Source organism: Lampris incognitus, chromosome 12 (genome assembly GCF_029633865.1).
Source record: "Lampris incognitus isolate fLamInc1 chromosome 12, fLamInc1.hap2, whole genome shotgun sequence".
NCBI classification, from domain to species: Eukaryota; Metazoa; Chordata; class Actinopteri; order Lampriformes; family Lampridae; genus Lampris; species Lampris incognitus.
In genome coordinates this window covers 50,652,831-50,667,031 of record NC_079222.1, presented here as the reverse complement: position 1 = coordinate 50,667,031, position 14,201 = coordinate 50,652,831, and the positions used below count along the sequence as shown (strand labels likewise).

The window sequence follows — 14,201 nt, the reverse complement described above, 5'->3', positions numbered from 1 at the left end:
AGTAAACCAGTTATACTATATGAAGCAGTAAACCAGTTATGCTATATGAAGCAGTAAACCAGTTATACTATATGAAGCAGTAAACCAGTTATACTACATGAAGCAGTAAACCAGTTATACTACATGAAGCAGTAAACCAGTTATACTACATGAAGCAGTAAACCAGTTATACTATATGAAGCAGTAAACCAGTTATACTACATGAAGCAGTAAACCAGTTATACTATATGAAGCAGTAAACCGGTTATACTATATGAAGCAGTAAACCAGTTATACTATATGAAGCAGTAAACCAGTTATACTATATGAAGCAGTAAACCAGTTATACTATATGAAGCAGTAAACCAGTTATACTATATGAAGCAGTAAACCAGTTATACTATATGAAGCAGTAAACCAGTTATACTATATGAAGCAGTAAACCAGTTATACTATATGAAGCAGTAAACCAGTTATACTACATGAAGCAGTAAACCAGTTATACTATATGAAGCAGTAAACCAGTTATATATGAAGCAGTAAACCAGTTATACTATATGAAGCAGTAAACCAGTTATACTATATGAAGCAGTAAACCAGTTATACTATATGAAGCAGTAAACCAGTTATACTACATGAAGCAGTAAACCAGTTATACTACATGAAGCTCAGTAAACCAGTTATACTATATGAAGCTCAGTAAACCAGTTATACTATATGAAGCAGTAAACCAGTTATACTATATGAAGCAGTAAACCAGTTATACTATATGAAGCAGTAAACCAGTTATACTATATGAAGCTCAGTAAACCAGTTATACTACATGAAGCTCAGTAAACCAGTTATACTATATGAAGCTCAGTAAACCAGTTATACTACATGAAGCAGTAAACCAGTTATACTATATGAAGCTCAGTAAACCAGATATACTATATGAAGCAGTAAACCAGTTATACTATATGAAGCAGTAAACCAGTTATACTATATGAAGCAGTAAACCAGTTATACTATATGAAGCAGTAAACCGGTTATACTATATGAAGCAGTAAACCAGTTATACTATATGAAGCAGTAAACCGGTTATATTATATGAAGCAGTAAACCAGTTATACTATATGAAGCAGTAAACCAGTTATATATGAAGCAGTAAACCGGTTATACTATATGAAGCAGTAAACCGGTTATACTATATGAAGCAGTAAACCAGTTATACTATATGAAGCAGTAAACCAGTTATACTATATGAAGCAGTAAACCGGTTATACTATATGAAGCAGTAAACCAGTTATACTATATGAAGCAGTAAACCAGTTATACTATATGAAGCAGTAAACCAGTTATACTATATGAAGCAGTAAACCAGTTATACTATATGAAGCAGTAAACCAGTTATATATGATGCAGTAAACCAGTTATACTATATGAAGCAGTAAACCAGTTATATATGAAGCAGTAAACCAGTTATACTACATGAAGTAGTAAACCAGTTATATATGAAGCAGTAAACCAGTTATACTATATGAAGCAGTAAACCGGTTATACTATATGAAGCAGTAAACCAGTTATATATGAAGCAGTAAACCAGTTATACTATATGAAGCAGTAAACCAGTTATACTATATGAAGCAGTAAACCAGTTATACTATATGAAGCAGTAAACCAGTTATACTATATGAAGCAGTAAACCAGTTATACTATATGAAGCAGTAAACCAGTTATATATGATGCAGTAAACCAGTTATACTATATGAAGCAGTAAACCAGTTATATATGAAGCAGTAAACCAGTTATACTACATGAAGTAGTAAACCAGTTATATATGAAGCAGTAAACCAGTTATACTATATGAAGCAGTAAACCGGTTATACTATATGAAGCAGTAAACCAGTTATACTATATGAAGCAGTAAACCAGTTATACTATATGAAGCAGTAAACCAGTTATACTATATGAAGCAGTAAACCAGTTATACTATATGAAGCAGTAAACCAGTTATACTATATGAAGCAGTAAACCAGTTATACTATATGAAGCAGTAAACCAGTTATATATGAAGCAGTAAACCAGTTATACTATATGAAGCAGTAAACCGGTTATACTATAAGAAGCAGTAAACCGGTTATACTATATGAAGCAGTAAACCAGTTATACTATATGAAGCAGTAAACCAGTTATACTATATGAAGCAGTAAACCAGTTATACTATATGAAGCAGTAAACCGGTTATACTATATGAAGCAGTAAACCGGTTATACTATATGAAGCAGTAAACCAGTTATACTATATGAAGCAGTAAACCGGTTATACTATATGAAGCAGTAAACCGGTTATACTATATGAAGCAGTAAACCAGTTATACTATATGAAGCAGTAAACCAGTTATACTATATGAAGCAGTAAACCAGTTATACTATATGAAGCAGTAAACCAGTTATACTATATGAAGCAGTAAACCAGTTATACTATATGAAGCAGTAAACCAGTTATACTATATGAAGCAGTAAACCAGTTATATATGATGCAGTAAACCAGTTATACTATATGAAGCAGTAAACCAGTTATATATGAAGCAGTAAACCAGTTATACTACATGAAGTAGTAAACCAGTTATATATGAAGCAGTAAACCAGTTATACTATATGAAGCAGTAAACCGGTTATACTATATGAAGCAGTAAACCAGTTATATATGAAGCAGTAAACCAGTTATACTATATGAAGCAGTAAACCAGTTATACTATATGAAGCAGTAAACCAGTTATACTATATGAAGCAGTAAACCAGTTATACTATATGAAGCAGGAAACCAGTTATACTATATGAAGCAGTAAACCAGTTATACTATATGAAGCAGTAAACCAGTTATACTATATGAAGCAGTAAACCAGTTATACTATATGAAGCAGTAAACCAGTTATACTATATGAAGCAGCAGTAAACCAGTTATACTATATGAAGCAGTAAACCAGTTATACTATATGAAGCAGTAAACCAGTTATACTATATGAAGCAGTAAACCAGTTATACTATATGAAGCAGTAAACCAGTTATACTACATGAAGCAGTAAACCAGTTATACTATATGAAGCAGTAAACCAGTTATACTATATGAAGCTCAGTAAACCAGTTATACTATATGAAGCTCAGTAAACCAGTTATACTATATGAAGCAGTAAACCGGTTATACTATATGAAGCAGTAAACCGGTTATACTATATGAAGCAGTAAACCAGTTATACTATATGAAGCAGTAAACCAGTTATATATGAAGCAGTAAACCAGTTATATATGAAGCAGTAAACCAGTTATACTATATGAAGCAGTAAACCAGTTATATATGAAGCAGTAAACCAGTTATACTATATGAAGCAGTAAACCAGTTATACTATATGAAGCAGTAAACCAGTTATACTATATGAAGCAGTAAACCAGTTATACTATATGAAGCAGTAAACCAGTTATACTATATGAAGCAGTAAACCGGTTATACTATATGAAGCAGTAAACCAGTTATACTATATGAAGCTCAGTAAACCAGTTATACTATATGAAGCAGTAAACCAGTTATACTATATGAAGCAGTAAACCAGTTATACTATATGAAGCAGTAAACCGGTTATACTATATGAAGCAGTAAACCAGTTATAATATATGAAGCTCAGTAAACCAGTTATACTATATGAAGCAGTAAACCAGTTATACTATACGAAGCAGTAAACCAGTTATACTATATGAAGCAGTAAACCAGTTATACTATATGAAGCAGTAAACCGGTTATACTATATGAAGCAGTAAACCGGTTATACTATATGAAGCAGTAAACCAGTTATACTATATGAAGCAGTAAACCGGTTATACTATATGAAGCAGTCTCTAGATGACAGGCTGAGCCTGGCCAAGAACGATGGGCAGCTATATCACTGAAGAACACATTAGAAAATGGAGGCATGTTTTTCTTCCTCTGTGCATTTAACTTGTTTCATTTCTTCTTCTTCTTATTGCTCCTCTTTAATTTGATTAAGATTGGGGCCTATTTACTCAGATGAAGCAGAATAACCGACATCCCTATCCCTTTACTGTGATCTCTTGTGAATTCAATAGTTTCTCCCATTCCCCAACTATGAACAACTCCACCCTCTTCATCAGATGCAAGGCGAGGGAGCAGGATTAAGCAAGTAAACGTTTACGAAGCCTTCCCCCATCTAAACCTGGACTGGCCGGCTTCCGGCTTTGTGAGATTTGGCTTCGTGAGCTTGATAACTGCTATTTATTCTCTTACTTTCTTTCTTCTCTTCTATATTCTGCTCAAACCTCTTCATTTGTCCTACTGATTATGTTATTTTCTGTGCTTAGTTCACTTATTGCTAGTTTTCTTCCTCAATTGACACTTGCGTTAGCGGGCAGCCTTTCACTCCTGTTTACTAGCTCTGAGCTTAGCTAAGGTTAGCAGTTAGCTTTATTGCATTTGGAGTCAAGGCAGCCTTGTTAAAACGATGGCGTGTGGTGACTGTTCCACAGTTACAGATAGGCTGTCTCTACTAGAGAGACGTGTCTTTGAGTTAGAGCAGCTTCTTTCAGCTAGGATTACGTTAGATGTGATGGGCACTAAAGATAGTCCCGGGCCTGTCAGCAGACCTGCTATTGTTAGCCCTAGCTCAGCCTCGTTGGCAGATGCGGAAGAGTTTGTCCCTGTTTGCCAGCATGGGGAAGCTCACAAGAGCAAGCCACCAATCGCGCCGTGTGGCTTGGTCTGCAGTCAACTCTCCTGACTGTTGGTAGTCCTACTGGCCAGCGTACCCCTCCCAGAGTAAAGCAACACATGCTAATGATAGGAGACTCCATTGCCCGCAATATCAGATTAGCTTTGCCAGCCTTGGTTCACTGTTTACCCGGGGCCAGAGTCTCCGGCATAGAGGATAGTCTTTAGGTGACGACACCACGGAGGGGGAATCAGGGAACCCAGACACGCAACACCACTACTTTCAACAACATTGTCATTCATGTTGGCACCAAAAATGATAGGATGAAGCAATCACAGATCACAAAGGCAAGCCTAGTCAGGACGTTTGAGTTGGACAGAAAGATGCACTGCACTGATTAATTGTCTCAGATCCCTTGTCCGTGAGGGGTACTGATGAGATGTACAGAAGGCTCACCTCAATGAACTGCTGGCTGGCATGTTACTGTAATTAACAGATTCGGTTTTGTTCATAATTGGCCTTCTTGGTCCAGTAGGGTGAACACCCATGCCTACGGCATTCACCCTACTGAGGAGTGTGCCCCTCTTCTCTCTACTAATATAGAGATTAGTAGAGAGAAGAGGGGCTATCTACATTCATATAGCTACATCCAGTTTGACAACAGTGTTGGGGAAATTACTTTCAAAATGTAATATGTTTGATATTACAAGTTACTTTCATTTGAAAGTAATGTTACTTTACAATATTAACCAAGCAACAGGGGATGCACAAACCAATGCCGTGTTAATGCCAGTCCCAAGCCTGGATGAACACGATCTTGGAAAGTGAGAAGATACCTCAGGAGTGGAGAAGAAGTGTACTGGTACCGATTTTGAAGAATAAGGGTGATGTGCAGAGCTGTAGCAGCTACATAGGTATAAAGTTGATCAGCTACAGCATGGAGTTCTGGGAAAGAGTAGTAGAATCTAGGTTAAGAGAAGAGGTGATGATTAGCGAGCAGCAATATGATTTCGTGCCACAAAAGAGCACTACAGATACGATGTTTGCTTTGTGAATTTTGATGGAGAAGTATAGAGAAGGTCAAAAGGTGTTATATTGTGTCTTGCTGGATTTAGAGAAAGCATATGACAGGGTGCCGAGAGAGGAGGTGTGGTATTGTATGAGGAAGTCCGGATCGGCAAAGAAGTATCTAAAAGTGGTGCAGGATACGTATAAATGAAGGCAGTATGACAGTGGTGAGTTGTGTGGCAGTGGCGCTGGCAGCCATAGTCCTGTATGCACCTTGCATACATTTTTTTTTAGAATTTTGTTCGGGTTTTTTTTCCTTTGAATGCAAATACTTTTGAAGGCCAATGATTGGCTGATGATTGGCTAATAGCGCACGGTGTGTACAGATCCCTGTACTCATGGTGCGTACAGGCGCCACTGTTGTGTGGTAGGAATGATGGATGGGTTCAAGGTGGAGGTGGGATTACATCAAGGATCGGCTCTGAGCCCTTTCTTGTTTGCAATGGTTATAGATATGGTTGACATCAAACAGGAGTCTCCATGAACTGTGATGTTTGTAGATGACATTGTGCTCTGTAGTGAGAATAGCAAGTATGACTGTCCTCTCCTCTCTTGGGTTGTCTACTTGTGGGATTCCCTTTATGGAGGACGCCTGTACTTGACTTTTTTTAATGTGGGGAGACTGGTGCACAAACAGCCACCACACGGTCCTTGACAGATCTGGGTCAGGAACCAGTGGCATGGAGTCTAAGACAACTGGGGGCTCATTTCTGCTGCAGCCCTCATGCACCTTCCCAGCTGTTGTGACGCTACCCTAAAGTCAGCCATCATCCTCTGCCTGTTCCATCATTGAGGTCTTGGTTGGATTGCTCTTTATCAGGGTCCTCCCCCTTGACCTTACTGCCATCGGTGACCCTACCAGACGGCGTTACTCTCGGGATCTCAGGACCATGCAAGCTTCTCCACCACAATAAGTTGACAATCCATGGGGAAGAAGAGTAGGGAGCAGATTGAGGAGAGCATGGGGAGATGAAGGTATGCACTGGAGAGAAGAGAAATGAAACGTAGGAGCAAGACAGAATACATATATATGAACGTGAGGGAGGAAAGCGGAATGGTGAGGGTGCAAGGAATAGCGGTGGTAAAGGTGGATGAGTTTAAATACTTGGGGTCAACTGTTCAAAGTAACAGGAGTGCGGAAGAGGAATAAAAGAGTGCAGGCAGGGTGGTGTGGGTGGAGAAGAGTGTCAGGAGTGATTTGCAACTGAAGGGTACCCGCAAGATGAAAGGGAAGTTTTACAAGATGGCAGTGAGACATGTTGTATGGTTTAGGGACAGTGGCACTGATGACAAGACAGAAGGCAGAGCTGGAGGTGGCAGAATTGAAGAGGCTAAGATTTTCATTGGGAATGACAAAGATGGACAGGATTAGGAACGAGTATATTAGAGGGACAACACAGGTTGGATGGTTTGGACACAAAGCAAGAAAGGCAAGATTGAGATGGTTTGGATATGTGCAGAGGAGAGATGCTGGGTATATTGCGCTGAACCTCAATAAAATGGCCCACAGGCCAGGTCTGGCCTGTGAGAACCAAATGTCTGGCCCGCGCCGACCCATTGGAACTAATACACCTGTCATAACATGTGAAATAAAGTGTGTGCTGCTCTATTTTATTTTGACCTCCCCTGACCTATGCCATAGAGTGCACATAGACGTAAGACGCACTCCACACTATCTACGGTGCTTGACTAGACAAAGCCACTTGCCAACTAAGTCACAGCTAATCGATAATTCTTCTAAACCAAGAATATGGCTTGTGCAAAAAAGCGCAAAGTCGACCAGGAAAACTGTCAGTTTAAATCTGACTGGACTGAGAAGTTTTGTTTTATTTTACCGGACCATGCCAATGCTACACCGACATGCTTGATATGCATGCAGACCCTAGCTGTCTGCAAAAGAGATAATCCCAAGTGGCACTTCAACACGATGCATGCTGCCAATTTTAATGCCAACTAGCCTACAAAATGAGATTGCCGCTGTTGTTTTATCGAATTATTGAAGAATTGGCAGGGAGCTCTAAATTCTTCTGCCTACGTCACGCCACCAGAAGTTGAACTCCAAGTAGTTTTGGCTGCACCAGAACAACAGTTGGTCAATCTCCCACCTGTGGGCGGACTTATCCCCACCAGAGATGAGCCCAACAAGGGTGGTGTCATCAGCAAACTTCAGGAGCTTGAATAACTGGTGTCTGGAGGTGCAGTTGTTCATATAAAGGGAGAAGAGTATAGGGGAAAGGACACAGCCTTCAGGGGAACGGTTGTTGATGGTCCAGGGGTCAGAGATGTGTTTCCCCAGCTTCATGTGCTGCTTCCTGTCAGATAGGGAGTCGGTAATCCATCTGCAGTTGGAGTTAGGCACGTGCAGCTGGAAGAGCTTGTCCTGCAGCAGATCCAGGACGATGGTGTTGAAGGCAGAGTTGAAATCCACAAAGAGGATCCTGGCATAGTTTTCTGCAGAGTCCAGGTAATGGAGGAAGATGTGGAGCGCCGTGTTTACTGCATTAACCACAGACCTATTGGCTCTGTAGGCAAACTGCAGGGAGTCCAGGAGTGGGTCAGTGATAGTTTTAAAATGGACAGAACAAGGCACTCACAGACTTCATTACCAGAGAGGTCAGGGCGACGGGTCTGTAGTCACTGAGTCCCGTGGTGCTTGGTTTTTTGGGGATGGGGATGATGGTGGAGGTCTTGAAGCAGGCTGGTATGTGGCATGACTCCAGTCAGGTGTTGAAAATGTCTGATCACCGGAGACAGCTTATCGGCACAGTGTTTCAGGGTGGAGGGAGAGACAGAGTCTGGTCCAGCTTCTTTGCAGATATTCTGTCTCTTTAACAGCTTGTTAATGTCCCTCTCAGGATGGAGAAAGTCGTCCTTATGTAGGGGAGGAGAGGGCCTCTAAGGTGGGCAGTAATGGAGAGGCCTGGGCCCCTGCTGAGGTGGGGGAGGAGGAGGTGGTGGTGGTCTTGGGCTGGTGGATGGAGTCACAGGGGATGGTGTCAGGACTGTCCCATTGTCTTTCAAATCGACAATAGAACTCATTCAATCATTGGCCAGGTGCAAGTGGGGGGCTATCAGTTTGTAATTGGTGATATGTCTGAGGCCCTTCCAGACAGAGGCTAAGTTGTTTTGTGAGAACTGCTGTTGAAGTCTCGCAGAGTACAGTCGTTTAGTATCTCTCACCACCTTGCTAATTCTGCATTTCATCTCTTTAAACATAGTCTTTGTCCCCACTCTTAAACGCGTCCTCCTTTCACAACCTAAGCTGCCGGAGTTTAGCTGTAGACCAGGATTTGTCATTGCTGTAATTAACCCTGGTGTGTGATGGTACACAGCTGTCTTCACAGAAGCTGATATAAGACGTCACAGCCTCGTACTCATCCAGGCTGTTGGTGGTAGATCTGAAAACATTCCAGTCCGTACAGTCCAAGCACATGCAAAGAGCCTCCATAGCTTCACTGGTCCACTTCTTAGATGTCCCCACAACATGTTTAGAGAGTTTTAATTTCTGCCTGCAGGAATCAGGTGGACAATGACGTGTTCAGAGTGTCCCAGTGCAGCGCAGGGGACTGCGTGATAGGGACTAGTGATTGTGGCGTAACAGTGATCTGAAGTGTTCTCCTTGGTCGGGCATTTAATCAGCTAACTGTATTTAGGTAGTTCATGGCTGAGATTCTCTCTTTTAAAGTCGCCGAGGACATTAACGAAAGAGCCTGGGCTTGTCCACACTGTACACAGTATCTTGTCAGTGAGCATGCACTGTGCCTCCTGCACGTATGGGATGTAAACACCGGCCAGAACGAATGCAGCAAACTCACTGGGGGATTAGAAGGGTTTGCAGGAGAGGAAAAAAGTTTCCAGAACAGGAGACTAGTGCTGTCGCATCTTTACACCAGCCACTGTTGATATATAAACAAATGCCTCCACCCTTCGTTTTGCCGGAGGGCTCTGTTTCGCAACCGCTCTGAACAGCTGGAATCCCGCAGGCTGCAGCGCAAGAGGCCGGTATTGATCCACAAGTTTCCGTGAAGCTCAAAACGCAAGTTGACGAAAAGTCTCTACTCTTCCCCACCAGTGGATGAAGTTCGCCTCGTTTCTTGCACAGGGACCGCACGTTAGAGAGAAATCTTCCCAGAAACGGACTGCGCAGGCCGCACCTGCGGAGACGCACCAACAAAGGTGATCGCACCCAATTATTCCACAGATGGGATGAGAAAGTTGAGAAATAGATAGGCGGAACTGTTTCCCTTACGTTCATGAGCTCTTCTCTGGTGAAAGAGCACGGGGTATTGCAGCAAACCACAGTTTATGAAAAAATCAATGCAAAACAACGCGCACCAACACACCGAGGCTGCCATCCGCAGCGCCATCTTGAAAGGGCGTCTTAACAGGGCGAAGCGGGAAAGCCTCCTATGACATGATACCTTGCTATGCAGAAAAAGCAGCGTGCATTTGTTGAACTGCTCAGTTTGTTGATTACTGTAAAAGTAAAAAATGTAAGCAGTCACATATTAAGAAGGACATGTCAGATATGGAAATATTACTCAAATGTTTGTCTGAAAATACAAATGAATTTACAAACATATCAGTAGAACTAGAGACTTAGAGATAAACGTTTTATTGCCTGTGTCATCCAAGCTTGGTTTGTTTATATTTTTGAGAGGGAGGACAGCTGGCGTTCAAACATCAACAATTTCGCTATGAATTGTGGACAAGTCCTTAAAAAGTCTTAAGAAATTTGGGCTCAGAGAGAAGCCATATATGTGGGCTCAGAGAGAGGCCACACATGAGCTCAGAGAGAAGCCACATATGAGCTCAGAGAGAAGCCATATATGAGCTCAGGGAGAAGCCATATATGTGGGCTCATAGAGAGGCCATATATGTGGGCTCAGAGAGAGGCCACATATGAGCTCAGAGAGAAGCCATATATGTGGGCTCAGAGAGAGGCCACATATGAGCTCAGAGAGAGGTCATATATGAGCTCAGAGAGAAGCCCTATATGTGGGCTCAGAGAGAGGCCACATATGTGGGCTCATAGAGAGGCCACATATGAGCTCAGAGAGAGGTCATGTATGAGCTCAGAGAGAAGCCATATATGTGAGCTCAGATAGAGGCCATATATGTGGGCTCAGAGAGAGGCCATATATGTGGGCTCAGAGAGGCCATATATGTGGGCTCAGAGAGAGGCCACATATGAGCTCAGAGCGAGGTCATATATGAGCTCAGAGAGAAGCCCTATATCTGGGCTCAGAGAGAGGCCACATATGTGGGCTCATAGAGAGGCCACATATGAGCTCAGAGAGAGGTCATGTATGAGCTCAGAGAGAAGCCATATATGTGAGCTCAGATAGAGGCCATATATGTGGGCTCAGATAGAGGCCATATATGTGGGCTCAGAGAGAGGCCATATATGTGGGCTCAGAGAGAGGCCATATATGTGGGCTCAGAGAGAGGCCATATATGTGAGCTCAGATAGAGGCCATATATGTGGGCTCAGATAGAGGCCATATATGTGGGCTCAGAGAGAGGCCATATATATATGTAGGCTCAGAGAGAGGCCATATATGTGGGCTCAGACAGAGGCCATATATGTGGGCTCAGAGAGAGGCCACATATGTGGGCTCATAGAGAGGCCATATATGTGGGCTCATAGAGAGGCCATATATGGGTGTCAACAGGTTTCTTCAGAGCCCTCATACGCTTGATTTGTTTTATTGAGACATCCATATACTGTTGTGGATCCAGCGGGGACACTGCTCAAAGTGTGTGTGAGTATGAGTGTGTGTGTGTGAGTTGAGTTTTTGAGTGTGTGAGCGTGGACACTGGAATTCAGCCAGCGACTGACATAGCTATTCCCATTCTGGATCAAACATGATAGATATGGACCACCACAGGATGAATGCTGTGACAATGTTTAATGTCTTGTCCATTTATCTAATATCATCTAATATAATATCAGATCTTATATTATCTTAGCTAATATTATCTGATTTGATCTGAGACAACCTAATTATTCATACATTCAAACTTACTCTAAACAATGCCTTTGGTAGCCTCAAGTTAGAAGATTGTTTTGAAATCAGTCCTATATTGTCTTGCAGTTTGATCTGCAAGACTTGTCTGGCATGTTGAGTGTTCTGTTTAATTAAGAATCATGTGCAGTTTTGTGCAAAATTCCCATTCAAGTATTACTGTAAGCTTCTTTCCCACTAGGGTACCAAAGGAGGACAGAAATAATAGGTAGGCGACCTGTGAAAGGTGCAGTAAAATATTTAGTGAATAATCGAAAACATGTTAATGAAACATACGTCTTCTATCCCACAAATCAGGGTCGAATTCAGTGACGGCTTTTGTTGGAGTCGTTGGTTTCTTGGGGAAGTCTGCAAAGAAAAGAAAAATCAACATTTCTTTATTTGACTACTCCGTAAATCTATGGGATGATGGTATGTCACTTGTGTTTGGCACTAAAAGTTTAGTTGAACACTTATCGAAAAAAAGGTCATGAATTAGCTTAGGAGGAATATCTTATAGATTTACTACATGTTCTTTTCGTGTGATCGTGATAAGGTTTGGTGGTATTGGTGCAGTCACTGCTGCAGTACTACAATAACTCCATGTCATCTTTAAAGACATTAATAATTGTACAAGTCTGTTTGAAAAAAATCTACCGTACTGTATTAAAGTTTTAAATAGTTGAGAAAAACATTCCAATTTTAAAACTCAACCATTTATCATTGGTACTGCTGTGGAAGGTAATGAGAAAACAGCAAAATGTGTCAATAAAAACAATAAATTGTTTTTCATTCCTCTGGTTGCATCATAGGTGCATGTTTTACCTTGGTCTGCCTCTGCAGGCGTTTCCTTTCCTGGCTCTTTTTCAACAGGAGGTACAGGTTGAATGACTGGGAAGAAAGAGTAACATGACTTTTACTGAGAACATAGAGTAACATCACTTTTACTGAGAAGATTGAGTAACATTGCTGTTACTAAGAACATAGCGTAATATGACTTTTACTGAGAAGATAGAGTAACATGGCTGTTACTGGAAAGATAGAGTAACATGACTTACTGAGAGTAACGACTGTTACTGAGAAGATAGAGCAACATGACTGTCCCTGGAAATATAGAGTAACATGACTATTACTGAGAAGATAGAGTAACGTGACTGTTACTGAGAAGTTAGAGTAACATGACTTACTGAGAAAATAGAGTAACATGACTGTTACTGAGAAGATAGAGTAACATGACTGTTACTGAGAAGTTAGAGTAACATGACCCTTTCTAACCAAAACTTTCGAACGTGCTGTCTTTAACCAACTTTCTTTTTGCCTCCACCAGAACAACCTCCTGGACCCCAACCAGTCTGGGTTCAAGGTGGGTCACTCGACAGAGATGGCCCTCCTTGCAGTGACAGAATCGCTGCACTCTGTGAGAGCAAACTCTCTCTCCTCTGTCCTGATACTCCTGGACCTGTCAGCTGCGTTCGACACAGTGAACCACCAGATCCTCCTCTCTACCCTCAAGGGGCTGGGTGTCACAGGCTCTGCCCTCTCAATGTTTGCATCCTACCTGATGGGTCGCTCCTACCAAGTGATATGGAGGGCATCTGTGTTGGAGCCTCGCAGACTGACTATAGGCGTTCCACAGGGTTCAGTTCTGGGTCCTTTCCTGTTCCGCCTGTACATGACATCCCTGGGTTCTGTTATACGCTCGCATGACCTCTCTTACCATTGTTATACCGAGGACACCCAGCTGATCTTGTCCTTACCTCCCTCTGACACACAACTAGAGACACGCATTGCTGCGTGCTTGACTGGCATCTCGAAGTGGATGGCGACACACCACCTGAAGCGCAGTCTGGACAAGACAGATCTGATGTTCCTCCCGGGGAAAGGTTGCCCGCACCGTGACCTGGCCATCACCATTGAGAACACCGTGGTGACGCCAGCTTGGACTACGAGGAATCTGGGTGTGAGCCTGGACGACCAACTGTCGTTTGCTGCAAACGTTGCATTGGTTGCGCACTCCTGCAGATTTCGCCTCTACAACATCAGGAGGATTCGACCATTCCTGACTGACGAGATTGCAAAGGTGCTCATCCAGGCTCTGCTCATCTCTCGGCTGGATTACTGCAACTCCCTCCTTGCTGGCGCCCCGGCGTCGGCCATCAGACCTCTGGAGCTTGTTCAGAAAGCTGCAGCTCGTCTGGTGTTCAACCGCCTTAAGTTCTTCCACACAACTCCCCTTCTCATGTCCCTACACTGGCTCCCAGTAGCTGCTCGCATCCGGTTTAAGACTCTGGTGCTAGCCTACAGGGCAGTGAAAGGGAGAGCTCCTTCCTATCTCCAGGCCATGGTCAAGCCCTACACCCCACCGACCACTTCGCTCTGCTGCCTCGGGACGCCTGGTTGCCCCGTCGCTCAGAGGGCCCTTCTGTCAATCGACCCGGTCACGGCTC

General features: G+C 42.3%; 1 protein-coding gene across 1 annotated transcript in view; it reads right to left on the bottom strand.

The window, feature by feature from the left end:
* The window catches only part of LOC130121645 (inactive carboxypeptidase-like protein X2), a 152,977-nt gene that overhangs the window by 20,107 nt on the left and 118,669 nt on the right, over positions 1–14,201 (bottom strand). Inside the window, exons 3-4 of the mRNA XM_056290483.1 lie at positions 12,580–12,645; positions 12,052–12,123 (exon numbers count right to left, since the gene is read on the bottom strand). Coding sequence (XP_056146458.1) covers positions 12,052–12,123; positions 12,580–12,645 — 138 coding nt within the window. The remainder of the gene's footprint in view (positions 1–12,051; positions 12,124–12,579; positions 12,646–14,201) is intronic.